The sequence below is a fragment of the Antennarius striatus genome, chromosome 8 (genome assembly GCF_040054535.1).
Source record: "Antennarius striatus isolate MH-2024 chromosome 8, ASM4005453v1, whole genome shotgun sequence".
In the NCBI taxonomy this organism is placed as follows: domain Eukaryota; kingdom Metazoa; phylum Chordata; class Actinopteri; order Lophiiformes; family Antennariidae; genus Antennarius; species Antennarius striatus.
Window position 1 is genome coordinate 24,840,242 of NC_090783.1, and position 16,306 is coordinate 24,856,547.

The window sequence follows — 16,306 nt, forward strand, 5'->3', positions numbered from 1 at the left end:
TTAATATAGCAGCACTGCTAACCTACAACTTTTTCAGGCATCTAGAAGTTTTCCCTTTTGTGTGAATACGCAGCGCATAAGGGTACACCCCTTATGCGTCGCCAGTGCATCACGAGGCCACACAAAAGACAAATAACTGACAGCTAAGGACATTTTGGTGTGATCAGCTGACACTTCATGTTTCATGTTGACTCAAACCCACAACCTTCTTGCTGCGAGGTGACTGCACCACCCCTTTTCCAGACTAGCCAAACAAAAACTTTTAGAGATGCCAGTCGTCAGCTGTTGCAGGGTGTCTGGAGCTCAATCATTATCTGCTTGCAGCTTAGCTTTATCATGTAGCTGATGTTCTCTACATGTTAGTCAACAGAGTCTAATTAATGGTCAGATGCAGAGACCTCTGGGACTTGAACTTTATTTGTTCTTCCTCAGCAAACATGGAGCGCAGATCTTATTTTCGGTGGTCGCTATTCTTTGTGCCCTCAAGAGCAGCAGGTTTTTGAACCTTGAGAGAAAAGTCCACCACCGGACAACCCTGAGTGATGCAGCCGAGAGAAATGACGTCCACTTGCGGGGAGAAGTACAGCGCCAGGTTCTCAGGAGTGACTCCTCCACTGGCTTCTACGAGCAGCGCTGGGAACTCCTCCTTGAAGGCTTTGGCTGTATCATGAAGCTCCTGAGGAGACACAGAAGATGGAGGTGTTGGGTATTAGTTTGAACCTGGTGTGACGATGAAGTACAACCTGGACTGCTTTCCTCTGATCCTCTACCTGAGGCTGGAAGTTGTCCAGCATGACGATGTCGGCTCCGGCTCCGGCTGCTTCTCTGGCCTCGTCCAGACTCTGGCACTCCACCTCGATCTTGCTGCTGAATCCACACACGGACCTGGCAGCTCTGATGGCCTGGACCACAGACAGGTGGAACATGTGAGCAGACATGGACCCACAGTCAACAGGTGTCCCGCTGGACCTACAGCCAACAGGTGTCCCACTGGACCTACAGCCAACAGGTGTCCCGCTGGACCTACAGCCAACAGGTGTCCAGTACCTGGACCTACAGCCAACAGGTGTCCAGAGGCTCTAGAAAGCTCAGACAACAACACGTGATCCACAACACACATGTGTGTGAACATACATCAGCACATTGCCAAGAGTCCCATGACTGACCTCAGACACACCTAAAGGATGTGGTCTGAGGTCAGTCATGTGACGCCCCATCACTTCCTGTTTCTGTGCTGACGAGCATCCAGCTAAAGGGAAGGAACACGCGTGGGGTTCTGGTCCAAACGGGACCACCTTAACGCTCAGGTCTCTCACCTCACGACTAAAAAAATAAATGTACAGAAACTCTAGTTTCCAAAATGGTATAATTAAAACTGGAATTAAATCATCTGGTTAATTAAATGACTAGAGAAAATTTAGGCACCCATAGGAGTGGGTGCCTAAATTGCTCAGACTAACACCCCGACCCTTAGACTGGGTCACCACAGAATCCTCTGGAGAACCACAGGTGCTCCAAGCCCCGCCCTCTTTCTTCCCTTAGCACACATCACACCGCTGGATTGGTTCTGAGGCTGCTCACCTGTGTGATACTTCCTGATGCCCATATATGGTTGTCCTTCAGCATCACCATTCCACTCAGGTCCTGTCTGTGCGTGGACACCCCTCCCACCAGCATGGCGTACTTCTCCACCAGACGGAAGCCGGGAGTGGTCTTCCGTGTGCCGGCCACCTCCCCACGCCAGCCCAGAGCATTGGCCGTCGCCAGGAGGCGGGAGCAGCGAGTGGCGATCCCCGAAGCGCGCGCCAGGCAGTTGAGGGCCGGCCGTTCCCCGAGTAGGAGGCACCTCGCTGGGCCCTTCACCACAGCGGTCAGGGTGACCGCCTCTGGACCTGTGGAGGGGGGACCGGGTGAGAAACCAGGGGTGCATTGGGTTTGGGCTGTTCAATCAATCAATCAATCAATAAACAGTAATAAGAGTAATGATAATCCCCCTCCCTACATCTGTATATTACCCCCCACCGCTCAGCGACAGTGGGGGCGGTGCCTACCGAGCCGGGCTCCTTCCTGGTACCTCCAGTCCACGGTGCAGCCCACCTCGGTGAACACGGCAGAGAAGAAGGGGCTTCCTGCCAGGACGCTGTTCGGCGTCTTACACAGAAGCCACGCCTCCACCTCCTGCGACCCCACGCACACCCCCGCCGGGTCAAAGTTTGGGGTGTCCTCTTCCAGCCAATGGCGTGCCAGCCGGGTCAGGGAGTGGGGCGGGATCAGATGAGCTGCTGCGTACGAGCCTGGAGACATTGTGAACCTGTGAACGGAGACGATCCTGTTGGAGGGGTGATGAACACACGGCTGTCATCAGACGGTTCCGCGTCAGGGTGTTCCCTGTCTCTGAACTCGTTCACATCACGTGCTGCACAGACAAAAACGTTTTACAGAAGGAGCACTCTCCAAACGTCACATTTTCACGTTCTTTCTTTTTGGAGGAGACTGACGTTCACCTGCTCAGGTGTGCCACCTGCTGGCTGGAGAGGAAACTACTGCTGGACAACAAGTACAGGAGAACCAGCCCTCCACCTGACAGTCAACCCTAACCCAGAAACCTTAACCCTTAGCCCTAACCCTTAACCCCTGACCCTTAACCCTAACCCTTAACCTCTAACCCTTAACCCTTAATCCTATCACAAGTCTTCAGGTGTGGCATGTTCCGGTAGACATTCCTGTTCCAGTAGAGACTCTCCGGTTCTGGTAGTGACTCTCCTGTTCTGGTAGTGACTCTCCTGTTCTGGTAGTGACTCTCCTGTTCCGGTAGTGACTCTCCTGTTCCGGTAGTGACTCTCCTGTTCCGGTAGTGACTCTCCTGTTCCGGTATTGACTCCTAATCCGGTAGTGACTCTCCTGTTCTGGTAGTGACTCTGTGGTTCCGGTAGTGACTCTCCTGTTCCGGTAGTGACTCTCCTGTTCCGGTATTGACTCCTAATCCGGTAGTGACTCTCCTGTTCTGGTAGTGACTCTCCTGTTCCGGTATTGACTCTCCTAATCCGGTATTGACTCTCCTAATCCGGTATTGACTCTCCTAATCCAGTATTGACTCTCTGGTCCCGGTAGTGATTCTCTGGTCCCGGTAGTGACTCTCCTAATCCGGTATTGACTCTTGTTCCAGTAGTGACTCACCTGTTCCGGTATTGACTCTCCTAATCCGGTATTGACTCTCTGGTTCCGGTATTGACTCTCTGGTTCCGGTATTAACTCTCTGGTTCCGGTATTGACTTTCTGGTTCCGGTATTGACTCTCTGGTCCCAGTAGTGATTCTCTGGTCCCGGTAGTGACTCTCCTAATCCGGTATTGACTCTTGTTCCGGTAGTGACTCACCTGTTCTGGTATTGACTCTCTGGTTCCGGTAGTGACTCTCCTAATCCGGTAGTGACTCTCTGGTTCCAGTAGTGACTCTCCTAATCCGGTATTGACTCTCTGGTTCCAGTAGTGCCTCTCCTGTCTCAGGCGGTGTGTTGAGCAGCAGCAGAATGGAGTGGTGGATTTTGACCCCAGGTCCCAGTTTGACCCCGGCACCGCGTGGGGTCATTGATTAACCTGCTCCCTACAGGGTATTCTCCATCCATGCATACATCTATCCCAGCCACGGGCGGGAGACAGGGTACACCCTGGATGAGATGCCAGCTACTCACGGGGCCTCACGACAGACACACACACAGACACAGACACACACATACACACAGACACACACACAGACACACAGACACACACACACACAGACACACACAGACACACACACACACAGACACACACACACACAGACACACACACACACACACACAGAAAACCCCCGCTGACGCGTTTGGAGTCTGACCCCTGTGGACTTCTGGGAAGCACTTGCTGCTGTCCCCGCCTCCTGGCCCAGGGTTCTACCACGCATGCGTTAGTTTTTAGCCGGTAACGTTCCGCGCTGCCGTTCAGAGCAAGCGGTGACACGTGAGAACACGTCTCGCGCTACCGGACGTGTTAACGAGGTTGGATATGACGTCACAACTCACTTTATCACGATGTGTTCACACCCCACCCTCCTCTCTTCAACGGGTCCCCGCAGAGCCTGCTGACGTCACGTCATGGGGGTGCGGTGAATCGCTGACCGGTGAGCGTCGGTAACCGGTAACCGGTAACCGACCGGCCTCACGGGAAGCACAGTGACAGGAAGTGAAGCCTGGAAGCCGTTTCAGCACTTCCTGCAGAGCGCAGCGGGATGACGTCACACGGGAGGGTAGCAGTCCTACTATGGTAACGCCACAGCGCCCCCCCCCCCCCCCGCGTCTCCGATTGGCCTGGCGTCATCGGCGTTATGACATTGACCAATCACCGCCCACGTGTCCTCCATCGAGCAGCTATTGGCCAATCAAAGGCGGGGCAGCGCGTGCTACGTCGCCGTAGTTGGATGTGACGCCCTCACCCGAAGCCACGCCCCGCGCGGAGCCTCAACCCGGAAGTGGACGCACGCATGGAGGGAGAGTCCGGCCCCCCCCGCGGACGCTGACCGGACCCGTCCTGCCCCGGTGGATCATGGGGGACTCGGCGCGAGCCAAGCGGAGGGAGCAGCTGAAGCGGTGGGCCGGTTCCTGCACCGACAGGGCTTCCGGTGCGGCGCGGCGGCGGCGGGGCGTTGCCGACCGCTCACCGGAGCCCGACGCCGAACCTCCGGGGGAGCCTCCGGTACCGGGGGGCCGAGGAGGGAGCAGCCCGCTGTCCAAACGACCGTAAGCATCCGGTGGACGGTAACGGGAAGCTACCGGGGCATCGGCTCCGGTGCGCGACCGGAAGTAAGAATGTTGGGGGAGGGGGCGCATGAAAACAGGCGTTCGCTCCGGTGCCGGTACCGGTCAGTCTGAACCGACCACCGGTAGAATCACTGGAGCACTGCAGGACGCCTGGTTGTGTTAGCTGTTTAGCTAGCTGGCTAACCAGGGCCATGAGTAAGGACCCGCCCACAGGTGTCTCACCCTCTGGTCACCACTGTCTCACATTGTAAATGACCACTGTCTCACACTGTGATCACCATTGTCTCACCCTGTTGTCACCACTGTCTCACCCTGTGGTGACCGCTGTCTCACACTGATGACCGCTGTCTCACCGTGTGGTCACCACTGTCTCACACTGTGATGACCACTGTCTCACATTGTGATGACCACTGTCTCACACTGTGATGACCACTGTCTCACATTGTGATGACCGCTGTCTCACACTGTGATGACCACTGTCTCACACTGATGACCACTGTCTCACCCTGTGGTCACCACTGTCTGACCCTGTGATGACCGCTGTCTCTCACTGTGATCACCGCTGTCTCACATTGTAATGACCACTGTCTCATACTGTGATGACCGCTGTCTCACACTGTGATGACCACTGTCTCATACTGTGATGATCGCTGTCTCACACTGTGATGACCGCTGTCTCACACTGATGACCACTGTCTCACACTGTGATGACCGCTGTCTCACACTGTGATGACCGCTGTCTCACACTGTGATGACCGCTGTCTCACACTGTGATGACCACTGTCTCACACTGTCTCACACTGTGGTGACCGCTGTCTCACGCCCGTGATGACCGCTGTCTCACACTGATGACCAATGTGTCACCCTGTGGTCACCATTGTCTCACACTGATGACCAGTCTCACATTGTAATGACCGCTGTCTCTCACTGTGATCACCGCTGTCTCACATTGTAATGACCACTGTCTCATACTGTGATGACCGCTGTCTCACACTGGGATGACCACTGTCTCACACTGTGATGACCACTGTCTCACACTGTGTCACACTGTTGTGACCGCAGTCTCACGCCCGTGATGACCGCTGTCTCACACTGATAACCACTGTGTCACCCTGTGGTCACCACTGTCTCACACTGATGACCGGTCTCACATTGTAATGACCGCTGTCTCACACTGTGATGACCGCTGTCTCTCACTCTGATCACCACTGTCTCACATTGTAATGACCACTTTCTCACACTGTGATGACCGCTGTCTCACCCTGTGGTGACCGCTGTCTCATGCCCGTGATGACCGCTGTCTCACACTGATGACCGCTGTCTCACCCTGTGGTCACCACTGTCTCACCCTGTGGTCACCACTGTCTGACCCTGTGATGACCGCTGTCTCACACTGTGATGACGACTGTCTCACACTGTGATGACCACTGTCTCACACTGTGTCACACTGTTGTGACCGCTGTCTCACGCCCGTGATGACCACTGTCTCACACTGATAACCACTGTGTCACCCTGTGGTCACCACTGTCTCACACTGATGACCGGTCTCACATTGTAATGACCGCTGTCTCACACTGTGATGACCGCTGTCTCTCACTCTGATCACCGCTGTCTCACATTGTAATGACCACTGTCTCATACTGTGATGACTGCTGTCTCACACTGTGATGACCACTGTCTCACACTGTGATGACCACTGTCTCACACTGTCTCACCCTGTGATGACCGCTGTCTCACGCCCGTGATGACCGCTGTGTCACTGATGACCACTGTGTAACCCTGTGGTCACCACTGTCTCACACTGATGACCGCTGTCTCACACTGTGATCATCACTGTCTCACCCTGTGGTGACTGCTGTCTCACACTGATGACCACTGTCTCACCCTGTGGTCACCACTGTCTCACCCTGTGATGACCGCTGTCTCACATGGTAATGACCACTGTCTCTCACTGTGATGACCGCTGTCTCACCCTGTGGTGACCGCTGTCTTGCCCTGTGGTCACCGCTGTCTCACATTGTAATGACCAGTGTCTCACACTGTGATGACCACTGTCTCACACTGTGATCACCGCTGTCTCTCACTGTGATCACCGCTGTCTCACATTGTAATGACCACTGTCTCACACTGTGATGACCGCTGTCTCACATTGTAATGACCACTGTCTCACATTGTAATGACCAGTGTCTGACACTGATGACCACTGTCTCACACTGTGATGACCGCTGTCTCTCACTGTGATCACCGCTGTCTCACATTGTAATGACCACTGTCTCACACTGTGATGACCGCTGTCTCACATTGTAATGACCAGTGTCTCACATTGTAATGACCACTTTCTCACACTGTGATGAACGCTGTCTCACCCTGTGGTGACCGCTGTCTCATGCCCGTGATGACCGCTGTCTCACACTGATGACCGCTGTCTCACCCTGTAGTCACCACTGTCTCACACTGTAATAACCACTGTCTCACACTGTGATGACCACTGTCTCACATTGTGATGACCGCTGTCTCACACTGTGATGACCACTGTCTAACATTGTACATGACCACTGTCTCACACTGATGACCACTGTCTCACATTGTGATGACCGCTGTCTCACACTGTGATGACCACTGTCTCACACTGATGACCACTGTCTCACACTGATGACCACTGTCTCATCCTGTGGTCACCACTGTCTCACCCTGTGGTCACCACTGTCTGACCCTGTGATGACCGCTGTCTCACACTGTGATGACCGCTGTCTCACACTGTGATGACCACTGTCTCACACTGATGACCACTGTCTCACACTGATGACCACTGTCTCACCCTGTGGTCACCACTGTCTCACCCTGTGGTCACCACTGTCTGACCCTGTGATGACCGCTGTCTCACACTGTGATGACGACTGTCTCACACTGTGATGACCACTGTCTCACACTGTGTCACACTGTTGTGACCGCTGTCTCACGCCCGTGATGACCGCTGTCTCACACTGATAACCACTGTGTCACCCTGTGGTCACCATTGTCTCACACTGATGACCGGTCTCACATTGTAATGACCGCTGTCTCATACTGTGATGACCGCTGTCTCTCACTCTGATCACCGCTGTCTCACATTGTAATGACCACTGTCTCATACTGTGATGACCGCTGTCTCACACTGTGATGACCAGTGTCTCACACTGTGATGACCACTGTCTCACACTGTCTCACGCCCGTGATGACCGCTGTGTCACACTGATGACCACTGTGTAACCCTGTGGTCACCACTGTCTCACACTGATGACCGCTGTCTCACACTGTGATGACCGCTGTCTCACACTGTGATCATCACTGTCTCACCCTGTGGTGACTGCTGTCTCACACTGATGACCACTGTCTCACCCTGTGGTCACCACTGTCTCACCCTGTGATGACCGCTGTCTCACATGGTAATGACCACTGTCTCTCACTGTGATGACCGCTGTCTCACCCTGTGGTGACCGCTGTCTTGCCCTGTGGTCACCGCTGTCTCACATTGTAATGACCAGTGTCTCACACTGTGATGACCACTGTCTCACACTGTGGTGACCGCTGTCTCACACTGTGATGACCGCTGTCTCACGCCCGTGATGACCACTGTCTCACACTGATGACCACTGTGTCACCCTGTGGTCACCACTGTCTCACACTGATGACCGGTCTCGCATTGTAATGACCGCTGTCTCTCACTGTGATCACCGCTGTCTCACATTGTAATGACCACTGTCTCGCCCTGTGGTGACCTCTGTGTCAACCTTTGGTGACCGCTGTCTCACACTGTGATGACCACTGTCTCACACTGTGATGACCACTGTCTCACACTGTGTCACACTGTTGTGACCGCTGTCTCACGCCCGTGATGACCGCTGTCTCACACTGATAACCACTGTGTCACCCTGTGGTCACCACTGTCTCACACTGATGACCGGTCTCACATTGTAATGACCGCTGTCTCACACTGTGATGACCGCTGTCTCTCACTCTGATCACCACTGTCTCACATTGTAATGACCACTGTCTCATACTGTGATGACCGCTGTCTCACACTGTGATGACCACTGTCTCACACTGTGATGACCACTGTCTCTCACTGTCTCACCCTGTGATGACCGCTGTCTCACGCCCGTGATGACCGCTGTGTCACACTGATGACCACTGTGTAACCCTGTGGTCACCACTGTCTCACACTGATGACCGCTGTCTCACACTGTGATCATCACTGTCTCACCCTGTGGTGACTGCTGTCTCACACTGATGACCACTGTCTCACCCTGTGGTCACCACTGTCTCACCATGTGATGACCGCTGTCTCACATGGTAATGACCACTGTCTCACCCTGTGGTGACCGCTGTCTTGCCCTGTGGTCACCGCTGTCTCACATTGTAATGACCAGTGTCTCACACTGATGACCACTGTCTCACACTGTGATGACCGCTGTCTCTCACTGTGATCACCGCTGTCTCACATTGTAATGACCACTGTCTCACACTGTGATGACCGCTGTCTCACATTGTAATGACCAGTGTCTCACATTGTAATGACCACTGTCTCACACTGTGATGACCGCTGTCTCACACTGTGATGACCACTGTCTCACACTGTCTCACCCTGTGGTGACTGCTGTCTCACGCCCGTGATGACCGCTGTGTCACACTGATGACCACTGTGTAACCCTGTGGTCACCACTGTCTCACACTGATGACCGCTGTCTCACACTGTGATGACCGCTGTCTCACACTGTGATCATCACTGTCTCACCCTGTGGTGACTGCTGTCTCACACTGATGACCACTGTCTCTCACTGTGATGACCGCTGTCTCACCCTGTGGTGACCGCTGTCTTGCCCTGTGGTCACCGCTGTCTCACATTGTAATGACCAGTGTATCACACTGTGATGACCACTGTCTCACACTGTGGTGACCGCTGTCTTACACTGTGATGACCGCTGTCTCACGCCCGTGATGACCGCTGTCTCACACTGATGACTACTGTGTCACCCTGTGGTCACCACTGTCTCACACTGTGATGACCGCTGTCTCACACTGTAATGACCGCTGTCTCTCACTGTGATCACCGCTGTCTCACATTGTAATGACGACTGTCTCATACTGTGATGACCACTGTCTCGCCCTGTGGTGACCTCTGTCTCAACCTTTGGTGACCGCTGTCTCACTCTGTGATGACCACTGTGTCATCCTGTTATGACCACTGTCTCACGCCCATCATGACTGCTGTCGCGCCTGTGTCTCCACAGCAAGCGGGTGAGGTTCGACAGGGCGGCAGAATTCCTGGCGGCTTGCGCCAGCGGCGACACGGAGGAGGCGCTGCTGATGCTGAAGGAGGACGAAGACCTCCATGGGGGGGGCGTGTCTGACATCATCAACTGTTCCAACGCAGATGGGATCACTGCCCTCCACCAGGTGACACCCTCCTCAAGCCACGGTCAGGGGTAGATAGGGTTAGAGGTAAGGGGTAGATAGGGGTTAGGGGTAAATAGGGGTTAGGGGTAGATGGGGTAAGGGTTAGATGGGGTAAGGGTTGATGGGGGTCAGGGGTAGGTGGGGGTTAGGGGTAGACGGGGGTTAGGGGTATATAGGGGTTAGGGGTAGATAGGGGTTAGGGGTAGATGGGGTTAGGGGTATATAGGGGTTAGGGGTAGATAGGGGTTAGGGGTAGATTGGGGTTTAGGGGTAGATGAGGTTTAGGGGTAGATGAGGGTTAGGGGTAGATGGGGGGTTTGGCTTAGATGGGAGTTAGGGTTAATAGGGGTTAGGGGGTAGATCTGGGGTAGATATGCAGACGTGGTGTTTCTGTGCTGGATTTCCCAGAATTCCTTGGGGTTCTGGTTCTAGACGACCTCACATGTTCTCCCTGAACACAGACGTGATTTCAGACGTAGAGAACGTTGTAGGAGCGCTAGTGTCCAGAACGCCCCCCCACAGACCAGCCTCTCGTCCCCCCCCAGGCCTGCATCGACGGCAGCGTGGACACCGTGTCCTTCCTGCTGGAGCATCACGCCAGCGTCAACCAGGTGGACAGCGAGGGCTGGACGCCGCTACACGCCGCCGCCTCCTGCGGCTACCCCGACATCGCTGAGTGTGTAGTCCAGACCCGCTGGGGGGGCATCAGTGTTGTGTGATACTGGTCTGCCCCCCCCCCGCTCAGTGGAGTCTCTCATGTCGTCTCTCCAGCCTCCTCCTGCAGGGCGGCGCCTCCCTGACGGCGGTCAACTGTGACGGAGACGTCCCCCTGGACCTGGTGCTGGACGAGTCCACCGAGTCGCTGCTGCAGGAGGCCACGCGCAGGCAGGGTGGGGGCACACGGACAGGGCGGGGGCACACGGACAGGGCGGGGGCACACGGACAGGGCGGGGGCACACGGACAGGGTGGGGGCACACGGACAGGGCGGGGGCACACGGACAGGGCGGGGCACACGAACAGGGCGGGGCACACGGACAGGGTGGGGGCACACGGACAGGGCGGGGCACACGGACAGGGCGGGGCACACGAACAGGGCGGGGGCTGATGGCTGCTGATTGCGAGCGCCCCCTGCAGGCTGGTGTAACTGCAGCGTGTCCTGCCCCCTCCTATCCAGGTGTGGACCTGGAGGCGGCCAAGCGGCTGGAGGAGGAGCAGATCCTGAGCGACGCCCAAACCTGGCTGATCGAGGGCCCGCCCCCTGACGTACGACACCCCCGGACCGGGGCCACGCCCCTCCATGTGGCTGCTGCCAAAGGCTACCTGGAGGCCCTCAGGTAAGTCCCCTGTGGACGCAGACGCGTGACGTCAGGGGGTGGGGCTCACCTGTTTGGGGCGGGGCTCACCTGTGCTCCTGTCCAGGCTCCTGTGCCGCTGTGGGATGGACGTGTCGGCGGCGGACGCTGACGGCTGGACGCCCCTCCACGCCGCCGCCCACTGGGGGCAGGGCGACGCCTGCTGCCTCCTGGCCCAGCAGCTGTGTGACATGGAGGCCCGCAGCCACGTGGCGAGTCCCTCACACACTTCCTGTCCCGGCGTCCAGGTGTGCCTTCAGGACGTCCAATAACACCTGTCCTCTGTTCAGGGCCAGACGCCATTGGACGTCGCCGACGAGAGCGTGGAGGAGCTCCTGGAGCAGCTGGAGCTCCAACAGCCCCAGGTGAGGACACGCCCCCCAGGATCACATGTGGTCTGGCTTCACTGCAGCTCACTGTGTGTGTGTGTGTGTGTAACACTGTGTGTGTGTGTGTGTGTGTAACACTGTGTGTGTGTGTGTGTGTGTGTGTGTGTGTGTGTGTGTGTGTGTGTGTGTGTGTGTGTGTGTGTAACACTGTGTGTGTGTGTGTGTGTGTAACACTGTGTGTGTGTGTGTGTAACACTGTGTGTGTGTGTGTGTGTGTGTGTGTGTGTGTGTGTGTAACACTGTGTGTGTGTCAGTGGCGTGAACAGTCGATGCTGAGCAGACAGACCCAGCCCACCTCCAACGCCGCCGGCGCTCAGAACAAGCGGCGCAGGTTCGTATCAGTTTGCTGTTACTTCAGCCCCCTGGAGACCTCCGGGGGGCGCTGTGGAGGCGCTGGGGGCTGTCAGCGCCCCCCGGAGGCGTCAGACTGACACGTGTCTCCTGCAGGAGTTCGGTGTGCCGGATGAGCAGTAAGGACAAGATGAGCGTGCAGGACCAATCAAAGGAGAGGGGCGTGTCCGGAGGCCTGGGGCTCAGTGAGGAGGAGGGGGGCGGCGCCGCCGGTAAGTCGTGGGGGTGGGGGTGGGGCCAATGCCTCCAGGTCGTCTTTAAAAGTTCAGATTCCAACCGGTCCCGTCCGTCTGTCCACAGAGAGCAGCACGGCGTCCAGTCCAGACGGCGAGGGGAATGCCACGCCCCCTGACATGGTATACATCACACACCCCGTCCCAGCATGCACCACTCCATGAGAATGTCAGTGCACTCGCTGGCCTGTGGGCGTGTCATAACTCCCCCTTTAGGAGGCAGTAAAAAGCTCAGCACGTGGTTTGGCTACTTCACACTGCTGGCCACGCCTCCACCTACTGGTGGCCACGCCTCGACACACTGCTGGCCACGCCTCCACCTACTGGTGGCCACGCCTCGACATACTGGTGGCCACGCCTCCACCTACTGGTGGCCACGCCTCGACACACTGCTGGCCACGCCTCCACCTACTGGTGGCCACGCCTCGACATACTGGTGGCCACGCCTCCACCTACTGGTGGCCACGCCTCCACCTACTGGTGGCCACGCCTCCACCTACTGGTGGCCACGCCTCCACCTACTGGTGGCCACGCCTCCACCTACTGGTGGCCACGCCTCCACCTACTGGTGGCCACGCCTCCACCTACTGGTGGCCACGCCTCCACCTACTGGTGACCACGCCTCCACCTACTGGTGGCCACGCCTCCACATACTGGTGGCCACGCCTCCACATACTGGTGGCCACGCCTCCACCTACTGGTGGCCACGCCTCCACCTACTGGTGGCCACGCCTCCACCTACTGGTGGCCACGCCTCCAGCGCCTGCTGAGCGTCTTGTGTTCTTCTTCCAGACTGCAGAGGACCAGGACCACCGGACCGCCAGAGTCCAGCCGTCTCCCCAGAAGACGGATGCTGAGAGCCCCAATGCCCCCATTGCCCCCGGTGCCCCCAGTGCTGACAGGCGCAGGTGAGGTGGCTTCCTGCTGCAGCTGACCCGTCCCGTGATGCCCCCCCTGAGGCGTGTTTCACGCCGTTTGACCGGTGGTGTGTTCAGGTTCCAGGCTCCGGTCCGGGACGAGGAGTCGGAGTCCCAGAGGAAGGCCCGCTCCAGGATGATGAGGCAGTCCCGCCGCTCCACGCAGGTACCCCCCCCTGACTGAAGGACCGGTCTGGGTCTTCAGGGTCCTCCATGAAGGACCCAGACGCTGTTCTCCTGTCAGGAACAGTTAGAGAACCCGGGTCAGACGTGGAGCTGACCCCCCCCTGGTTGTTTCTGCTGCAGGGCGTGACTCTGACCGACCTGAAGGAGGCGGAGAAGACGGCGGCGAAGGGTTCGGATCCCCCGCCTCGCAGCATCCAGCTGGTCAGCCCCATCGTCACCGTCACGCCCGCCGAGAGGGGTGAGGGTCACACACCCATCGTTAGTCACGCCCTCTGAGGGGTGAGGGTCACGCCCTCTGAGGGGTGAGGGTCACGCCCTCTGAGGGGTGAGGGTCACACCCCCATCGTTAGTCACGCCCTCTGAGGGGTGAGGGTACACCCCCCCTGCTCACCAGCCCTGGGCGTGGCCACTTCCTGTTCCAACACGAGTGGGCGTTCCCTCTGGTGTGTTTCAGACACCGACCCGGTGAAGGAGGAGGAGCCAGAGGGAGAGCGGCGGCTGGGGGTCAAAGGTCGGAGGAGGGGGCGGAGGGAGAGGCGCTCAACTGGAATCCTCCAGCCGGGGGGAGACGTAAGAAACACCCGCCTCACAGACGGCAGGACGTGTGTGTGTGTGTGTGTGTGTGTGTGTGACTGTGTGTGTGTGTGTGTGTGTGTGTGTGACTGTGTGTGACTGTGTGTGACTGTGTGTGTGTGTGTGACTATGTGTGTGTGTGTGTGACTGTGTGTGTGTGTGTGTGACTGTGTGTGACTGTGTGTGATGGTTGTGCTGACCCTTTCTGTCCTTCAGGAGGAAGACGAGGACGGACACCTGGATGACCTGTCCAGGTGAGAGGTCAGGTTGTTGTGGGGGATGGCGGGGGCACCCCCAGTTCGTTTGGCTGTTTGTTGGTGTCGTTGGGGGCGGGGCTTCCCAGGGCGACGCCTTTACGCCTCTTTCCTGTCTCTGCAGTGACGTGTGGGGGGGGGACGCATCAACCGACTACAGAAGCGTAAGTCTGACCCGTTTGAAACGAACCGGCCCCAACAGGGGCGCCCCCTGCTGGTCGGCGTGGGGGCACCCCCTAGCGGTCTAGGCCGCGGCGCCCCCCAGTGGTCGCCCCTGCAGCTGTCCGTCTGTCTGTCCAGATGTTCCTGGCGGTGCTGCAGGAGAACCTGGTCCTGAAGGAGCAGCTGCAGGAGATGGAGCTGCTGCTCAGCCAGAACAAAGTGGACCTGGAGCGGCTCCGACAGGTACCCCCGCCCCCCGCCCCCCAGGAACGGGGAGGTTTTAACAGAAACGAGAGGGAGGAGCCGTCACGGGACGGGGGCGTGGCTTCAGAGCCGACCCGTTAGGGTTCAGTGATGATCCTCCCATCTTCAAATGTCAGCTGATGAGGGCCGACGCTCGCCCAGCTGGGGGGTGCCTCGGCCCCGCTGGGGGGGCTCCAGCTCACCCCTCGTCTCTCTTGCAGACCCAGGAGCGCGGCGCCGACAGGCCGGCCCGGCTGGAGCTGGACAGATTCGTGAGTTTGTGTTTCTCCTCCAGAACAAACGCTTCAGCCTTTGTGGGCGTCGACAAGATGATGTCACAGACGATGTGTGTGTGCCGTTCACAGGAGAAGGTGGCCCTCCAGAGGAAAGCCATGGAGCTGGAGGACGAGCTGAAGGTACGGGGCGTGGCGTTTGCTGTGGTGGGCTCTGCATGCGTTCTGATTGGCTGCAGCGGCTCAGGTGTCTCTCCTGCAGGTGGTGGTGGACCTGCGGGCGGACAACCAGCGGCTGAAGGACGAGAACGCCGCCCTCATCCGGGTCATCAGCAAACTGTCCAGATGAGCGGAGCCTCACGGCGCCGCCACCCACCATGGGGCCAAACAGGAAATGGACGCGTCAGCTGACCTACAGCAGAACCGGCTGGACCGCCCCCCCGCGTCACTGTTCCACCAGCGTGATGTTATTTACTTGTATTTCTGTAAAACCACTGAGGACCCAAAGCCCTGAGTGCCGCCACCCCCCGGCTCCTGATTGGACCGTCTGTGTGCCAAAGGTCAGCTGACCAGGTCCAGGTGGGCGGGGCTCTCAGAGCTTTACATCCTCATTAGCATGCGCCTCTGAATGTGTTACATGTGTGCAGCTCGGACCAATAGGACGGCGCCGCTCTGTCCTGGCGTCCTATTGGACGCTTTGGAAGGCGTGGCCTCCCCGTTGGTGTTCTGGCATCTGATTGGATGTATTTTTAAACTGGGTTCCTGTCTTGCTTTGGTGAATGTACTCTGTTGGGTTTGGGAATAAATGTGTGTGTGAGCGACCCGAACCTGTTCATGGGGGGGTTTGGGCCAATCAGGGGAGGTGGTCACGCCCCGCCGCCAGAAACACCAGGACACACGTGTCCGACTAATCAAGGTTCAGTGTTTTAACAAAGCGTGTTTGGAGATTCATCCACAAGACCGTCAGGAACACCGGTCGTCAGGGGCAACGGCATCAGGCAACAAGACGTAGGACAGGATGCTCTGCTCTATACGGAACACCTTCAATGAATGACCTAAAACTTTTTTCATATATAAGACACGCTGTTGGTTTCTGAGTGAATCAGTTTCCCAAGATGCAACATTCTAAAGCTTTCCTGCGTGACCCTGAGGTCACCGGAGCAGGAAGAACAACTTCAAGCAGGAC

The 16,306-nt window shown here is 57.2% G+C and overlaps 2 protein-coding genes across 7 annotated transcripts; one reads left to right on the top strand and one right to left on the bottom strand.

The window, feature by feature from the left end:
- Positions 1-399: 399 nt before the first annotated feature.
- On the bottom strand, positions 400-4,267 carry LOC137600073 (nicotinate-nucleotide pyrophosphorylase [carboxylating]-like). Of its 6 annotated transcripts, none has more exons than XM_068321455.1 (5): positions 4,056-4,267; positions 2,052-2,329; positions 1,582-1,892; positions 771-902; positions 400-676 (listed from the first exon to the last, which is right to left on the bottom strand). In XM_068321455.1, the coding sequence occupies exons 2-5, from the start codon at positions 2,302-2,304 to the stop codon at positions 452-454; spliced, it is 921 nt and encodes a 306-aa protein (XP_068177556.1). In that variant the 5' UTR covers positions 2,305-2,329; positions 4,056-4,267; the 3' UTR covers positions 400-451. The 6 variants fall into 6 exon arrangements, with proteins under 6 accessions (XP_068177556.1, XP_068177550.1, XP_068177551.1 ...); XM_068321449.1 differs by having other exon boundaries at positions 2,052-2,416; positions 4,056-4,266; XM_068321450.1 differs by having other exon boundaries at positions 2,052-2,311; positions 4,056-4,265.
- A 193-nt stretch (positions 4,268-4,460) lies between these two features.
- ppp1r12c (protein phosphatase 1, regulatory subunit 12C) lies at positions 4,461-15,941 on the top strand. The gene is made up of 20 exons (XM_068321393.1): positions 4,461-4,769; positions 10,061-10,226; positions 10,772-10,902; positions 10,998-11,116; positions 11,402-11,561; positions 11,647-11,791; positions 11,870-11,944; positions 12,223-12,299; positions 12,416-12,531; positions 12,620-12,675; positions 13,345-13,460; positions 13,548-13,635; positions 13,776-13,893; positions 14,110-14,225; positions 14,445-14,482; positions 14,607-14,646; positions 14,783-14,887; positions 15,109-15,159; positions 15,253-15,303; positions 15,383-15,941. The coding sequence occupies exons 1-20, from the start codon at positions 4,576-4,578 to the stop codon at positions 15,467-15,469; spliced, it is 2,049 nt and encodes a 682-aa protein (XP_068177494.1). The 5' UTR covers positions 4,461-4,575; the 3' UTR covers positions 15,470-15,941.
- The last annotated feature ends 365 nt before the right edge of the window (positions 15,942-16,306 follow it).